This window comes from Anguilla anguilla, chromosome 5 (genome assembly GCF_013347855.1).
Source record: "Anguilla anguilla isolate fAngAng1 chromosome 5, fAngAng1.pri, whole genome shotgun sequence".
Lineage (NCBI taxonomy): Eukaryota > Metazoa > Chordata > Actinopteri > Anguilliformes > Anguillidae > Anguilla > Anguilla anguilla.
The window spans coordinates 42,922,178-42,940,442 of NC_049205.1; the positions used below are offsets into that span (position 1 = coordinate 42,922,178).

Consider the following 18,265-nt stretch of genomic DNA (forward strand, 5'->3'; position numbering starts at 1 on the left):
AAGAGTGCTTTGCTTTAGACACTGAAATGTCAAGGCCAAAAAAGCTTCGCTTCCTAATTAATCACCTGTCAAGATGTTTGTGAATGTTTTAATTTACATTTTTTGGACAATGGACACTGTTTATCCTCAATCAAATAAAACATAATTTATTCTCAAATGTACACCAAAAATTTAACTCCAATTCCAAGTGCCATGGAGATATTATGTTTCCATTTTAAAAATGTAAAAAAATGTATGCCGAGCTTTATGGTCTTCCACAGATTGTCAGAACAACTGAATGATGATCAGAGATTACTGTTATGCACATAGGTAAAACCATTTCTATCCAGGCAAATTATTTAGGCTTCTTCGATATCTGACTGCTTGTTGGGTTACTTCTATAACTACAGCAGGACAAATGCACATGAAAAAGATTTTTCACGGCTAAAATGCATTTCATTCATCTGAATATGCTTAGCTACAGTTCACAGTTCACAGTGCCCCTCTAGATCCTTGCATTTTTGTCTTGACAGATTGATGTGGAACAAAGAGCAGGAAAGGGGGGGGGGGGGCAGCAATCAAAGTACCAGCTTAAGCCCAGCGACGGCGGTTTGTACAGTGTGCCTCCATTTGTTTGCAGACTCCTCCGATACCTCTGAAGGCTTCTAATAACAAGAAGGGTACGAGCAAGAGCAACCCGAGAATATGAAAACCAAACACCGAGGAAATGTGAAGCAAAAAAAAAACACTAGAGATGAGAAACACTTTGCAGGTTAACGACATCGGAGTTTGGATTAATGGCTCTGTTTAAATGTAGAGACAAAAATGTGAGAAAAGTTAGCTACAAATTAAAAATACACCCGTAAAACACTGTTTCAAAACAAGACTGTGAGTTCTAACATGCATAAACACACCCATGTCCCACAAGAACAGCACAGTTTCTCATTACATAAAAAATAAAATTCCCTCATACCTGAATTTTATGAGTTTGCCGCTCCTTCCTCAGTGTCTTTTGCATGACACGGAATTCATATTCGGCACGAGGATGGTCCTGAGGGGGTAATGGTACAGAATTAACCACATTTGCATATTCTACCTGAAAACTGGCAGTTCCCATCAGACACACCTAGTTGATGTATAGATTACCCCATTAACAATGCACTGCGACAAAAAGCACAAAGAGAAGACACCATAGGCTGTTTTGCATTTTTAATATGAGGGATGGCCATCATTAGACCGTGAGAGTGGTTAATGTACACAAGAAGCTACGTAAGAATCAAGTAGTTACAGTATCTGGGGCATGCCTGGGGTAGACCCCTAAAAGTCTAACAGCCCTTGTGGTCTCCAGGTGACCATCCCTGCATCATAGACCGTACACCACATTTTCTGACAAGGGTCCCAGTAGTAAGAAGTGGCCTGAGACCTCCAGAAAAAAGCAGATCCAGAGACCTCTGTAGCAGCCCCCAGGATCTTATCTGTGGGACGACAATGTGACATGCACAGACGAAAGAAAGAAAGAACCTGAAAGAGGAGTGCGAGAGAAGAGACAGTGGGGAGAGGCAGGCAAAAGACCAGAGGATGTGCTGGAACCAACCGCTGACAGAGAACAGGGTGTTGTGTTATGGCGACGAGGCCAAGAAATGAGCAAGATTAAGAGGCGCTCATGAAAGGCAGCTGGAGAGCATTAATACGGCCCGGGGTGAGACAGAGAGACAGAGAGGAGATCCAACAAGCTCGCTTTGTGATAAACTGCAGAGGAGAAAGACTGCTGTGAAGGCAGAGAAACAGCAAAGGCGATCTGGATGGACCATCGCCATGTTAAGACTGAAACATGAAAACAAATAATGTCCAAACCTTCAGCGCGTCCTTCAGGAACCCAGGAAAAAAAAGAAAATTACAAGAAAGTAAGTTTAAGGTTTACCGATGCACTTCAATAAGTCATCCATTCTCCTGGATAGATGTCGGAAAAAATCTCTAATATCATATTGCAGGGGTATCTTCATATTATTAATATCCCAGATGGTTTCTAGAATTACAGTTGCTCAGATCAAAAATTCTGCCACTCTTGGAAAGAAACACTGCCCGTTTGGATGGTGTTTATCAGGTCTGATGTTATCTAAAGGTTAGAGGTTAAAGAGTGAGCAACAAGGGAAAAGTGACTCTAACAGCCATACCAGCAGCTATACCACCAGCGTAACTTTCTCCTGCTAAATAAATCTATCAGTCAATCAATAAGTAAGCTAACAAAGCAATCAATCAACTATATTTCACTCTTCACACCAAGGTTGCTGAACAGTCACTGTCCATGGGGGATGAATAGTTAAAAGAATAAGCAAAATACAAGCAAGGCACAGTTCAGTCAGTACATAAACATACATAAACACACACAAAAAAACTTTCAAATGCTTTTTTTTAAAATTCTCAATGTTTTCGCAACATTTCTGATCTTAGGTGGAAGATATTTCGACAAATGAGGAGCATCGGATGAGGAACACCACTGACACCAGTAGTCCCTAACTTTCCAAGTGCAAGAATTGAACTGACTTGCAAGGAGCTAACAATTCTGCAATGTCGGAGGACCCCTTCCCATTTAAGACCTTATATGTTGTGATGGCTACCTTAATGGACACACTGTTTAACGGGCAGCATAATGCAGGGATTTTAAGACAGGTGTGATATATTCAGTCCTGTGGATGTGGAGTCAATACCCTGGAAGAAGTTTTTGGGCAAGCTGGAAACTACTGTCTGGTAGTCAAATACACAAATTACTGTGGTCCAGCCAAAGGGCTGAAGCTAAACCAGGCAGGTCTTGGTTAATACTTGGGCCAATTGAGGCAAGGCTAAGCAATGGACAGTGGAGAGGACATATGGTTCAATGATGGGGAAAATGTGCTACAGTCTTATGGATAAGATGTTTAGGATAAGCAAGTCTAGACACACTATGTTAACGATCTCATGCCACTTATCTCAAGTAGGGGTTTGCTGGCATCCTGGCTAAATCCCAACCCACCCCTCCTAATCCAGCTATCTAACCGTCCTCTTGTTTATTTGGCTTCATAAATGGCTTCCTCTCCATTTTAACTTATGTGAGCTCTGGCATAAAATGGCTGCTGTGCATCACCTGGGTGGGTGCTACCCATTCGGGTTGATTGAGGTGACTTTCCCACATAGACAATCACACTCAAAGACTGCCAAAATTAGCTACTAGAATGTTAAGTAGGAATGCAGAGCTATAATCTTGTGTTCATTGCTGCTAAAGTAGTTAAAGTAGCATTCTGTGTTTTACAGGGGTATGAATGCTAACAAGACAATGCTACTTCACCAAATAATCTAGGCATTCCTTTCATTTAATTCAAAGCCAATGGACCCATTAAAGCGAATGCTTTCACTGGCCCAGGGAAACACGGTGTTCTTTACGACTGCTTACTTGCAAAAAAGTACATTCAGACAAGAATCCAGACAAAAATTTAATGGATCCATTGAGAGCTTTGTCTCTTCAATCCACAGAGACAACTAAAATCAATCAATTAAATTTGATTCAGTGTAGTGCTTTTATCCAATTAAAAGATGTTTAAATAGACATACAGTAAGAGCAATTCACGACCCACATTCCATATTCAGATGATATCCCACAAGAACAGTGTGCATAAAATAAATGATGTTATGTAAGAGATAAATAGAAGAAAAAGAAAGAGGCCAGATCTCACCTCTTGGTCCTCAAACCCGGTAAGATCCCATATGTAATTCAGTCTCATCTGTCTCCTCTTCCAGTGCTCCATAAACATGGCAGCTGCACGACACAACCAGCACAGAGTTTCTCTCTCTTGCATTTCTCTCTGCAGCATTCAAAAAAGCATATTTACACGCAGACATCGGCAGTGCAACTATGCCCACTGTAATCACAAACTATGGAATGCAGATAAAGCATTCTGGGTTTGTTCCTCTTAATTTAGCCAGAAAGACTTTTGTTAGCCATTTAGCCCATGTTAACAAAACCAGCATGTGAAAGACAGTCCAAAAGAGTGAACTGTTTCAGACATGAAGGGTGCCCTGAAGGGTGTGGGTTCGAATCCCAGGTCCAACAAGCTGTTGTTGCCCTAATAGGTAAAATAATTATGTAATAATGATACAGTATGTCCATCGTTAAAACCTGAGCTTAGCACAAAACCACAATAAAATTTAGAGCGGTCTCAGACGGGCACTGAAGCACACTGCACTCTGTTAAATTAATCTTAATGACCTAATGGCAACAGTGCCGTATAAAAAGGTTCACTAGTGAGTCAGGCAATTATGTAATAGTCTGGCTAATATATACTTCCTTTAAATCCGTCTCTCTCCCCATGATAACATCTAACAATGAAAATAAAACTCAAGCAGTGTGCCACATTAAACTGCAAATAAATTCTAGAGCTGAACCCCATGATGTTGTACAGTGTTCAGGTCAATTGCTTCCTGCTTCCTGCCTTCATTTGAATGTCCATGACAATGAACAGGCCGGAGGAATGCAAAGGAAAGGTCCTGTTATTTCTGCGAAGGCCCGGGTCATTATTCTTCTAAATGTCAGAGATTGTAAAATTGCACAGAACGTGCAGGCAAAATACTGGTACTTAGACAAGAGGGACCAAGAGGGACAGAGATAGAGCGAGAATGGAGGGAGAGGGAGAGTGGGTGAGAGGGGGGAGAGGGGGAGAGAGATCGAGAAAGAGAGGCAAATATTTTTTTAAATATATATAAATTTAATATATAAATTTGAATACTACTGAGGTGAATATATACACAGTGATAGTTTTGCTTTTTGAAAAGTTACTGGACAAATACTTTCCCTTTTTAAAAAGAAATATGAGAGAAATATGATTTCAATGACACCTGAAGTGCCCACTACATTCAGTGGTCAGCTGGCAAGCTTTGATTTAATAATACATTTGTCTGCAACAGTAGCATTAAATGTCCTTTGATATCTGAACTTTCTATATATTTGCAATAGAGACCACAAGGGACAAGCAAATGAAAGGGAATTAAGTAGGGATTATTGGCAAGTAAGATAAATAAATGCAAACTGTGAGGGATTGATTTTTTTCTCAATGAACACTGTGTTAATAGCTGTGAATGGTGGGTGGGTGTTCAGGTGAGCATTAACACGTCAGTGGCTGTGCAACAGTGAGTGGGTGTGGAATCTAAGGGAAGGTGAGGGTGCCTTAGTGGGAATGTAAGTGTACATTTTTTTAGCGGGCGTGGATGGGTATTGCGAGTGTAGATAATTGAAAAGGTCTTAGAGGGTATGTGTCATCAGGGAAGGTCTGAGTGCTTTAGGTATACAGACAAGTCCAAGTTTCTTAGTGGGAGTGGGTGCACTGTGAGAGAGGGTGTGAGTGATTTAGTGGATATATACAGAACGCTACTGCTCGATTCAACTTTGCAACTTTCTTCTTCTTCAAAGTTCTCACATGTCACTCCCCTGCTGAGGTAACTCCACTGGCTACCGGTCATCGCCAGGATAAGGTACAAAAGTCCTGACCCTGGCCTACACTGCAGCCAACAGGACGGCCCCCACCTACTTACAAGACATGATTCAACCCTACATACCACTCCGCTCTGCTGCAGGGCGACGTGCACTCCCTGCCTTCCGGGTGAATGGTTCTCGCTCATCCAAACCACAGATCTCCTCCACCCTAGCTCTCATGTGGTGGAATGAACTCCCCATTTCTCTATGAACCACTCAATCATTGCCCATCTTCCACGGTGGTCTAAAGATGCATCTCTTCAGACTGTACCTAGACTAACCATCACTACTCTGCAGGGCACTCCCAATCTGGGATCTCTCTTATCATTGGAATCCTTATAATTTGTTCCTGTAGCACTTTCATGTTACAGATGTATCTCCATCCATCACTTATATTGCACTTGTATCATTATCTTCATGTAGTAGCTCGTCATCCTACTTCCTAGTTTGACTTGCCGTAATTTTCTGACCTAGCCTATGCTTACTGTGTGAAATGGACTTAATGTATTCATGGCTATGGAAAACTGTTACATAATGAGTATTGCATCTAATCAGGCCATTGTTTTGTAGTTATTTCAATCCCCTTTGGTATGCACTTATTGTACGTTGCTTTGTATAAAAGCATCTGCCACACAAATGTAAATGGAATGCAGCGTATACAAGCAAGAGTGAGTTTCTAAGTGGGAGTGGGTGCACTGTGAGAGAGGGCGTGAGTGCTTTAGTGGGTGCGCAGGCGAGCTTGTAAAATGCCTTAAGCCAGCTCACCCCACAGTGCCATGAAGATGGAGAAGAAGACGGTGGCGGGGTTGTCGAAGAGGTGGCTGGCCCTGGCTGTGCCGCAGGCCGAGCTCAGTTTCCAGTAGCTGCATGCCCGGTCACACATAGGACACATGGTGATGTTGTTCTTGGGGTCACAGATCTCCATGCTGGGGAGGGGACAGAGGGTCTAACAGTCATCTTTAGGGACAAACAACGATGAAATAAGCTTGACCAAGTTCTCCATACATGCACACACGTGTCTGTATATGCATGTATGTTCCTCTGTGTGGATGTGTGTGTGTGTGTGTGTGTGTGTGCACGTGTGTGTGTGTCCATGCTTGTGAGTCTTTCAAAAGAGAGGTAAGAGCTTCCTGAAGGTTACAACAGCAACATTCCATAATAATTAGTGAACCCCAAGCGCAGGCCTAATGGTGCCTAATGGCTAACATCACCCAACATGAGTCACACTCTGTGGAGATCCAAACAAAGAGGAAACCAAATGCATCCCACAGCAGCCCCACAGGATTGCTCATGAAGCAGCCAATATTCATTTGCTGAGCGATGCCCAGAGGCAGTGCAGCACTCACATGCTTAACAGTACATGACAGGACAAGAACGAGATTCTTTACTGTTTTATCCAGTACGCCTGACAGCTAGACTATCAGCAGACTCAGCTAAACACTACATGTATTATTACAAACAAGCAAAATCAAGTTTTTCGAGGGAGTTACATTTTAAATACATTGTGAAAATAAGGACAATCAAAACAGCAAGAGCAACCAATGAGGGGTCAATACACCAAATGAAGAGGTGAGATACTCATCCCCAATGCACCAATACAAACCCTGCACAATGAACTGCTATAAAGAAGTATTTCTTTATAGCATTTGAGGTGATGTGAAAGTTCACATCACACGACAAGCCATCCAAATGGCTGCAGCTGCACTAGCCCTGTTCAACATTAAAGGTACAGAAAAAACGTAAAACTCTCAAAATGATTGGATGGCACCTCTTGGAGTGGAGGGTCTAAGGATTTCAGCAGCACAGTAATGTGTACAGTTCTGCCCTTTGGGGAAGGGTGTGGCCAGGATCAGTGAGAAGTCAGAGATGGTTGTCAACTTAAAACTGTCAGTGAAAAGCTGGGGGGTAAACCGCTCATGTAGGGCAGGTATTTCAAAACTATCGTCATTTCACAATTTTTCAGAGGGGGTTGTCAGACATGCAACATTTTGTGACCCATTAACTGATCACTGCTTCATGCTACCTATCTGCTTATCATAGACCTTTATCCAGCACGATAGCTTCCATTTTACTTAGCGTATTCCCTATCTAAACACCACTATGGCGAAGAAGCCCTATGTATTGCTGGGCATATGCCTAAGCATTTCAGGTTAAGAAGCCATCTGTAGTGCACAACAGTGGTGTCTGCCCCTGGCCTGGTCCACTATCCTTGACTTCATGTTCTGCAGCCAACCCCCAACACTAGGCCCTGATAAACTGGAGAATGTAGGTCACATATCTGCGCAAGCACTCAAGGAGGGTTCTTTTTTTTGTAGTAGGAGTGACGCCGTCCTTTGTTCGGAAACTGTTGTGGCAACAGGTGTGTTTTTCCGATAGCTAAAAGTGTGAGCTGTACAGTTTTATCTTAGCTGTTTGCCAAGTGCCACCTGGAGGTGCTATGCAAATGCAACACCCTTCAGGTTTTCCCGGCAATCTCAATCGCACTGCAAGCAAAACACACTGAGCCGATACTACTACTGCATCTGTGAAGGCCGTAGTAAAAATGTCATAATCCTCTCTGCTAGACGCTAGTGTTTACACATACAAAGTAGGCCATCCATGGCCCCTTATGAAACAGAGCTGCGAAGTAGAAAAACTAGATTCTCCTGAGTCTGCATTCCAGCATTCGCCCTTGGCAGTCTGGTACTTTTCCACCACGTCGGAGTGAATGGGGAGGCTGACCTGGGAATGTCATCGTCCACCGTGGCACAGCCGTATAGGAAGACGATGACGCCAACCAAGGAGGCGGGGATTAGCATCTGCGTGTATACTCCCAGCCAGGCAAAGTACAGGCCAATCTTCTCGCCAAAGTACTTTCTGAAAGAATACAGAAGAAACTTGACCATTGAAAGGGTGGCTTACAGTAGGACTGGTCCCTGCGTACATGATATGGGTATGACGTTACAGTTATCATCTTAAGCTGATCACATAAGCTTTTAATTGAACAGGTGTGTTCAAGCACACAATGAGTGCACAATACAGAATGAGGAAGACTGCAGTCTCACCTAATCAGGCTAATGGGCTGATACTTGTAGAAAACACCGTAACTTGCCCACTCTTCACGTAAGAGCTGAAAGACAAAGAGAACCACACAATCACAATTTTTCCATTACGTATGCCCACAGGCGCATTCGTAGGCTCTTCAATTTTACTTATATTTCCCAGCAGGCTAAGAAAGTATGCAAAATAAATAAATAATTAAATATGCGTATTGAAAAAAACTAATTCCTGTGCGCTATTGACAGTGTATTGACCCCTGTGCGCTATTGACTGATTGGCAGTCCAGAAGAACTGCAGTCAACCTTTTTCCCTCAGCTGACGACAGATGTCAGGAGTGAGTATGCGATAGTGACAGAGATGGCTCTGGGGATTAAAACGCTGCAAGGCCAATGCTGCAAGTGGTTCACACTCACTGTTTAACGTTAGCCCCAGGACAAATACTCACAAGAGCAGAAGGTCTTATTTCAAACATCTGTCACCTCGATGACTGCAGCTAGCCAAAATGTGCAAGTTTACGTGTGAAAATTGATAAAATCGTCACCACTCCAGACAAGTTAACTGGCAAGTATATTCATATGCTTCTATCTCGGCAGCAAAAACTCTTCTTTGACAATGACCAGGTGGCATATACACCTCAGAGCACAAAGGTACAAGGTGGAGTTTGAATTGTACATCCAAAAGACGCAAATACATTTTCCCTCTTAACACATGCTACAGCGGAAGTCTGATGAATTAAACTCCAACTACAGTTTGAGCAAATAATAACTGTACAAACATACACAAATGCAAACATAGTATCTCCGGCAGCACACACACGCATGTACACACACACACACACCCTTTATTAAAGCAGCATGGGCGGAGGTATGTCAGTCAGCTTGAAGTAATGCAATCTGGGTGTTTATCAACTGCCTATGTGTGTGCCTGTGACCTCAAGTTACCACACATACACATGAATTCCTAGACCTTCACTCCACAGGTGTGGCCCCATCCTTTTTCATGCTCCATTCCCTGGTTACTGAAGTTCATATAATCAGCTGTGAGATCCAACATACCCCTTGGCACCCACTGCTTCCGGTAGAAAATGAATTTGGGGATACACAGTATGCGCTTGAGTCTCTGCTCTCCACCAACAACCCTGCTTGCTGACATTCAGCCACGATTTGGCTGGACCCTGTGAGAGTGGCAGGGGATGAAACTGCTACCCACTGGTCCGATGCCAGGGTGGGCGCACTCATGGGGCACATAAAAGCCTCGCCCCGAAAGCTGGAATCTCGCAGCAGTGCGCTCCTTTCCACCTACGTACAAATAATACCACACCTTCTCCCATATCTCTGCTAAAGAGCAAGGTGTGCAAACAGTTTCATTACAATCGCATAGTGCCAATTTATTTTCCTGCAAAAGCCTCCTTCTTCAAAATGCTGTGCACATATAAAAAATGATGCCAGTAGTACATAGGTGTATGTGTGCCACTGGCTTGTGAAAAGACTGTGAATACACATAGACCATACTCATCCAAATGCAAAACTGAACTTGTGAGATAACAGCCAGGAATTAATCAAATGAAATGGCCTTTTAAAATGTGGAGAGAGAAAGTGTGTGGCTGTTGAACCACCACCTTTATCCCCTGCCTGGTCAGGCACAGCTCTTTCAAACGCTCTCTACAGTTACCCCAGAGACTGAGCCCTGAACAGATTTCACTTCCCCTCTGGGTTAATAACAAGGCTGCCCATGCTATTAAGCTCTGTATGGGCAAGCGCACTAAATTACACACTGTCCCCACTGGATTTCTGGACCCTTTGTAGAGACTTCCTGCCCACTCATTTGTCAGCTTGCTGAAGGAGGTAACCTATAATCTGCACAGCTGTGGAGTGATAAAATTCCACAATTCTACATTGAGTCATCTTTGTCAGATGTCAAGGGTGAATGAAAGAATGAGGTTCAGGAAGCTGTCATACTGTACATACAAATCTATCTATAAACATATAAGCACGCATGCACGGACGCAAAAAAACACAATATTTGTATTGACAATGAAATTTAATTAACAAAAAGTGATTTTGTGCATGCAAATGACACACAATGATTTAAGTATATGCCATGTGGATGCTGAAACCCTGTGCCCCCATATGTTTGTAAGAGTAGGCATACATATGCACACGCATATGCATGCACACACACAAAAGCTAGTAAACATGAACTAGGATTAAGATAACCAGCTCCCTGAAACCGCACCCGGCCCATTAAAGTCGGATGCCTACGTTCTAATATTTTTGAACATTCTAACACTAGTGTTATTGTTCCATTATAATAAAGGCAGATGTCTAATGTCTAACATATTCTCAACCTTTGGATACGGGGCCATACAGGCCTCTTGGGAGCTCAGGCTTTCAACAGCTGTGTTGTTTAGACACACGACACACCCCCTACCCTGCACTCCCCACCCCCTCCTTGCCCCCAAAGCTTGGACACTGGGGTTACATAACAGCCTGCTTAAAAGATGAGGAAACACAGACAGCCCATGCTATCAGGGAGGCTCATTAAAGGGATTACCCCGGTGACTGTAAACACCTGTCCAGACACACACGTCGAGTGTCCCTTTTCAGTGATATGCTGGAACTCTTCTGCCAAGGTGCTTCAACACCAGGACAGACTGATAAGATTGTTTGAAAGCACTCAAATGAGCTGTCAACCCCCACAATAACACTGCCTGTGGATTTTGAGATGGGTTCGCCCTGTCGAAAATGGCGCACCCGTTCTTCTCACAAATACCAACGAGCAAATGGTTAGTACAGCTGCGCTGGTCTGAAAGGAGGGATCAACTCTTACCTTCCTGTCGTTAGGGTCTGTGTTTTCACCCTCTATGTCTCCCTGAAATATAGACAAAGAACGGCTTACTGTTCAAAACTATTAAATTCAGCATACCTTCCCTGCAATACATAACCTAACAGAATGAGATATAGTCTCCATCCTCAAATTAGGTTTGTGTTCTTCTATTGAGTTTGCTGGAACTGAAATATGTACACTAAGCAAAACAATGAAATGCATACAGTGCTGCAGGCAGTACCTTCCTATGTAATGCATATGGCCTTATTAGAGGTTTACATTTTAAACCGTGACTACCAAGGTGCCTATATATTTTTTTGTTATCATTACATTACATTACATTACAGGCATTTAGCAGACGCTCTTATCCAGAGCGACTTACATAACTTTTACTTAGCACTTTACATTGTATCCATTTTATACAGCTGGATATATACTGAAGCAATGCAGGTTAAGTACCTTGCTCAAGGGTACAACGGCAGTGTCCTTACCCGGGATTCGAACCTACGACCTTTCGGTTACAAGCGCAGTTCCTTACCCACTGTGCCACACTCCGTCCGTATCAGTGTTAAATATACACCATTACTCATAATAATACTTACATCATGTAAAGGATAAGCCGACATGTATACCCCACTTGCAAGTAGACTGGTGATTCCTGTGAAAAATAACAAATTAATCACGCAGGCACAAGCATGCATGCACACATGCACAAATATAGAGTGATATATTACATTGCAGCGATAGCTATAAAGGCCATCACATCAACAAAATTTCTATTTATTTCAAAAGTGGGGACATGCGGCTTACCCATGATGTATTTGGCTCTTGTACATTTTGTGCGTTTCAATATTTCAAAAACCTGGCATGGGCAAGATTCAACAATACATCAGACTCTATACACCACATACAGTTACTGTCTTGAGCTAAACACTCTAAAGAGCATTCATTTTCAAAACCCAAGCAGGATTTGTGGAGCTTCAAATTGGACAGTTTCCATTCCTTTCCATCTGTCCAAATGAGCTCATATGAAACAAAGCAGATGGGCGGTGCGGAAAGATGGATGGCTTCTCAAAAAATGGAGATTAATAACTGCTAATGAATCAATTATATTATAAGAAAATCGCTCATTACTATTTGCATTTAAGATGACAGACACAAAATGTATAATATTACAAACACCACAAACAATAAACTGAGGGTCAGGTGATTTGGCATTAAAATCTGACACAGACATGAGGCAACTTGCGTCATACATACAGTAAATGGATAAATACTTTGCTATTTGTATGTGATTCCTTGTTTTAATGTACTGGCGGTCCAAGTTGGCTAGTAGACAACTTACAATTGAACTTCTTGTTTTACTGTCAAAAAAGGAGTCTCTGTCGGACAAATCAAACCTGTTGAGAAAAAAAAAACAGCAGAGGCCCCAAAGTTAGCTCATCATATTTCCTGGCATCACACTCATTTCACAGCCACAAATTCCCCAGCCATTCGGTAACATCATAAAGAAATACTCCGTAAATCCGTAACCATCAAACACCATTTCAAAAGGCTTAATACACACAAACATGCGCATGCGCCCACATGCATAGGCACACGCATGCACACACACACACACACACACACACGCGTGCGCATAAGCACACGCATGCAGACACACACACACACACAGACAGAACACAGGCACATCTGGTTGACCAGAGGAAATGAAACACTTTACAGAGCTGCAGCAGACATGCGAATGAAGGTGATACACCATGGAAGGATTCTTCAGTATCCATAGGTAGCCAGCTGGGTGTTTGATTGCAAGGACAGAATTGCGTTCCAGGGGAGAAGGGTGCCCAGAATAGCAAATGACCTCTGGCTACACTCTCTTGTACAAAAACAGACCTGGTTACAGGCTGTGCCTTAAACAAATAAACTCTTTACCATTTGTTTAAGATAATCAGTGTTTTTATTTAGTAACACAAATATTTATTTTCTTCTGGTTCTTGACCAATTTATTTATAAGGAGGCTTGTTTTGGCCATTCATTAGTGCGATTACATGAGGATAAGCATGTTTTGGTTATCCAAGTGGCACAGGGTCGGGTTTGTTTTTTTGTGTTATTTAGTTTTCGATTGCACCTCACTTGAGCTCTTGCGGAACTTTTCCAGCTGAAGAATTTAGCCTTTGCTGCGGTCCTGAGAGCATTTTCAGGATTGCTTTTAATACTCTAAATTTACTTTAATACGACTGCCTTCGGGCAGGGTAAAACATAGTCCTGGAGGGTTGCAATGTTTTTAGGGCTTGCCTTTTTAATTCCAAACCTCTGTCCACACCAGCAAATAATATTAGTACATTAGAAGTTTGGTGAGCCCATACAATTGAGCCAAGATCTCCAAAAGAGGGATCAGTAAAACCTGGTTATGCCTCTCCATCAGGAGAGATCGTGCAGAAGAGGACTTACAGGTGTTGCTTTTCTCTAGAGAAGGGGTAGGAGAGGTGTTTGACATTCTGTATCCTGTTCTCCTCCACTTTCGGATGCAGAGGCTCTGTCACTTTGTGAATGAACGTGTTGATCTTCTCCACCAGGTTGCTTCCCTCATTGACCTCATATACCTAAATATAATTTAAAGAAACAGGAATAAAAAAACAGATTGCACATTCAACTTACTTTCAGGATCAGGAAGACCAAGGAGGTGTGGCTTACTTTTTTGGTTGGCATCTTCAGTTTCATGAACTCAGCCTCTCGACAAAGTACATGCCATGGCGCATGTATCTTCACAAACCCTACCCCAGGGATTTTGGTCTAAAAACACAAGAACACAAACACACATAGTGACGTGAAATGCTACATGAGCATTCAGTCTGAAGCTATATAGGGAGCAACTTATTTCCATAAAAATCCTTTAATACATATTTGCATATTTTACTCCAGTTAATACCGGTTCAAATATCAACAATACAAGACTGGAAGATAATTATTGTGTCCTGTGCAACACTCACAGCCTTGGGGATCTCTTATGTCAACTTTGTCCTCCATGTGAACTATGACTTTCTGATCCAGCAATCAGGTGTATTTACAAACAACAAAAAGAAATAATACAAATACACAGACAAATAAAATACAAAATAAGATTATTATGTCTTGAATGGTTTTTATTTATTTATTCATATTTTGACAGCCGTGCACCCTGACTGAAGATGCCTGATCAACCAGAGGGGATGGCGGGGGGGGGGGGGTCGCTGGGGTATGAAGACGCATTAATCATACCGAATGAATTCCTCCCTCATTGAGCAATGCTACGGCTACCCTACCATCTGCATTGGCATGGCCTGGATTTGATATCAGTCTATGGGGCCCAGTGAACCAGCCAGCAATGTCTTAGGTCTTAGGCCTGGAGGCCTTGCCAGCACAGTGCCAAAAGAAAACTACTTCAGTTAAGTAATTCTCCAACCCTGACCAGAAGGCAATTTAGTAGAAAAGTTGATTAAACAAGACAATACACCAAACTTAAATGTCATATGAAATGGCCAGTGTGCATGGATTAATCTCATTATACTATCTGTAACAAAATTTCATTAATTTCATTAACTACATGAATTTCTTGATAAAATTATTTAAATGTCTGTTCAGCTGTAACATTAGTCTGCTGACAGTAAGCAACTACATTGTATTTAGTTTGAAGGACTTCAAATTTTAGATTTTCTCTAACACTTATAGGCATCATTATTTTATACAAAAGTATTGAAGATCTGTCAAGATTTAGTCATTAACAACATGCGATTCAATTCTGGGTCTTGCTCCAGTCTTAAAACTCTTGTGGTATGACTACATAAAACAGTTCAAAATCTGTTGCCAGCACTCCAAACAGCAATAAAGAGTCATGTCATTTTGGCAAATAGGGTGCATATTAAAGGAAACATGCAATAAAGTAAAAATACAAAACTTAATTGCAGAAACTTAATTACAGTTTGGTTCAATAACCCTTGGTAGGGTTATTGAACCAAACTTCAATAAATGAACTAAGAGAGTCAAAGCCACATTTATTTTCTTTTAGGAATAGCAGTGTAATCAATACTGTGCACCACTTTGAAGTTTTGTATACTGAGTTTGTTACTCATGAAAAGCTTTCATTCACAGGATAGTCATTTGTTGACATGAGGATGACAGGAACTGGAGGGGTTAAACCGAAATATGTGCAGAATTTACAATGCAAACATTTCTCTCAAAAGTTGTATACCCTTGACAGTGGAGCAGATTTAAAGAATGCATCAGTCTAAATTCCATTTCAAAGATTCAATTCATGAATGGTAGGCCATTTACTGCAAACATTACCAAACATCTATCAGTGCTGGTCACAGAATGTAATATTGACCTCTTTGTTATCAGAACACTAGATCGAATACATTGATGACAGATTTTGGTGGCGGAAAAACGAACAAAAAAAGGCAAATGGAGGCAAACATTGCGACAAATGACTTCAATAAAATACAAAAGAAAAGCTAAAGTAGGTCATTCGTGATGAAAAAAGACATGTCAAATCATATGGGAAATTAATTTGAGAAAGTTCAAGGCACTTCCTGTATAGTTCTGTGGAAAACAGAGTCACATACCAAAACATGCCTCAGTCAAGTGCAAACGTAAGCATGAGTATTATTTGGAAGTGGACAGAACAGAACACAACCAGCTACTTAAAACAAATAGCTTTCAGTGATCAGAGCTGAAGCCACAAACAGAAGCCAGCCTTTATTCATTGCTCACAACTCAGCTTCTATAAAGTGCACAAGACTAAAGCATATCAGCTTACAAGGATTGGCTGATTTGATTACTCATTCATCACAGTCATACTCATGTTCACCCTTTTATAAACTCATTATGGAAAACATCTGTTGGGACCATGACATCCCTTCGGCTATAAATAAATCTTGGAGCAAATTTAGGACGGCCAGATTTCACAGAGGGGGTCCCAGACTGCAGATACTGGCTTAACATTTCTATCTATCTAATCAATCTAATCTATCTATCGACCTCTATCTATACATAATTTTTAAATTATTGATCATTATTGAAAACAGGTTAGAACTATCCAGAACTCAAGAAAGTGTAGTAAGGAGGCACACCTAAAACGTGCTCATAAACAGTCCATGAAATCAGATAAAATAAATAAAAATCGCACACTTCCCTCCATGTAATTAAAAAGCATTTTTTGTGAAAAACTTTAATTGCATGAAGAGAAGTATGCGATTCATCTACAACTATCAATCCATCTCCTCTAACACTGAAGTGCTTAGACTTGGATAGGCTAATCTGTGGACATGTAGTCCATTCTGTATGCTTACAGCCGGATATTTACTGAGGCTACCTTGCACAGTGTCCCACTTTAGTCTGCAATCTTTAGGTTACAAGCCCAGCTGTTGCTTCACATCCATTTAACTTAACCCCATAATCTACCACTCTTCACAGCCCAGTGTCCGCTCATCCTTTAACTCTGTTCTCAAGTCCCTTGTTTTCGACATGAATACCACATTCCAGGTCGTTTTCGTATTACATTCATTTTCTCAGGAAACCCAAGCATGTTCAGTAAAACATATAAATACTTCTCTCTTCCATTCCTTTAAAAAAAATGTGTTTCCAAGCATATTCCTAAATCCTCTCAAACAGGGATTCTCTCCCCCCCTCTTATTCAGTCTCATAACTGCATAACTCTTTCCTGTCGCATAAGCCACTTCTCTTTCCTCAATCTTAATTCTATTTGATCCCTCTTACATTTTCAGAACGGCATATTGCTAAACTTTCTCCCATTCTGCTCATACACAGCCCCCCCCCCCCCCCCCCCCGCCCCCCCCAGGTTCCAATTCACAACCAAAATTGGGTGCATTTCAGCCATCTAAAAAAATTAATCCATTATAAAAACATTGGTCATTTTGCCTTGAGTATTATTTTATTATCTCCTACCACCCTCCCAACAAATAATTTATTATATTTTAGCTTTGGTGGCCTTCTTCTTATGCACTGTGACCTCTCCAAATGACACCTAACGCTCCTCTCACTTCTGGGATACTCAGATGCTACCTTTCTGCACAACTTCCAAAGCCGTCTCCACTGTCCTCACTCATATTGCTTTTTATCTGTAATATGTGATTTCTTCTTATTCTTTTCATTCTTAAGATCACCTCATAATACAATCTTTCACTTTCCTGGCTTTATCTGCATCTCTATCTTACACACCAGTAGGGTACAAGAACTCATTTTTATTACTGCAAGTCACTCTCATGATGATGATAGATTATTATTATTATTATTATTATTATTATTATTATTATTATATTCATTCATTTATACAACATCTTGAGGAATTATTATTATCTATTATAGTTTATTAAATAAATATCAGTCATCATTTGACCTCCTCCACACAGTGAATCAAGGGGACTTTTTCCAGAGGTACAGTATAGAAAAACAACAGCAAGGGCATTTTGGTTTTGCAAGAGGGGAGACTTGCGGCCAAGAATCACATCACATGGGCCTGCGATCGCAGCTGCTGCCGTTGCGGACGTCCGTGACGCCGGCGTTGTCCTCGGCTCTCAGAGCGCCACTGAATTACTGCGAGTCTTGGCGGGCAGCGAGCGGTTATGCCCCACACGCGTCCGCAGAGACGTCACGCTCTCTCTGCATCTGTACTATCTACGGGGATGGGATAATGCGCGTCCATATCGGTCATCACAAAGTCGTGACAGATAAAATGTCTACAGCGAAGAACAGCACGAGCTCAGGGCCCAATGGCTCTGCAGTGGGCATGGGCATAAATCACGCGGTGTAAATGTGAAGGATACCGAATGCCCAAAAAGAATGCACAACTGAGCTGAGCTAACAAAGTCAGATTACAAATACGGATACACGCAGTGAGCATGCACATTGAAAGAATGTGATTTT

At 41.6% G+C, this 18,265-nt stretch overlaps 1 protein-coding gene across 4 annotated transcripts in view; it reads right to left on the reverse strand.

The window, feature by feature from the left end:
- Positions 1-18,265, reverse strand: part of LOC118227534 (anoctamin-1-like) — a 60,425-nt gene that overhangs the window by 14,606 nt on the left and 27,554 nt on the right. For 3 of the 4 annotated variants that reach the window (XM_035418083.1, XM_035418086.1, XM_035418084.1), the window contains 13 exons: positions 14,039-14,137; positions 13,796-13,947; positions 12,690-12,744; positions 12,155-12,206; positions 11,947-12,002; positions 11,348-11,389; positions 8,524-8,588; positions 8,201-8,335; positions 6,245-6,405; positions 3,687-3,769; positions 1,834-1,845; positions 953-1,030; positions 567-644 (listed from right to left, as the gene is read on the reverse strand). In XM_035418083.1, the coding sequence (XP_035273974.1) occupies positions 567-644; positions 953-1,030; positions 1,834-1,845; positions 3,687-3,769; positions 6,245-6,405; positions 8,201-8,335; positions 8,524-8,588; positions 11,348-11,389; positions 11,947-12,002; positions 12,155-12,206; positions 12,690-12,744; positions 13,796-13,947; positions 14,039-14,137 (1,068 nt within the window). The remainder of the gene's footprint in view (positions 1-566; positions 645-952; positions 1,031-1,833; positions 1,846-3,686; positions 3,770-6,244; positions 6,406-8,200; positions 8,336-8,523; positions 8,589-11,347; positions 11,390-11,946; positions 12,003-12,154; positions 12,207-12,689; positions 12,745-13,795; positions 13,948-14,038; positions 14,138-18,265) is intronic. The other variant, XM_035418085.1, reaches the window with a different exon arrangement.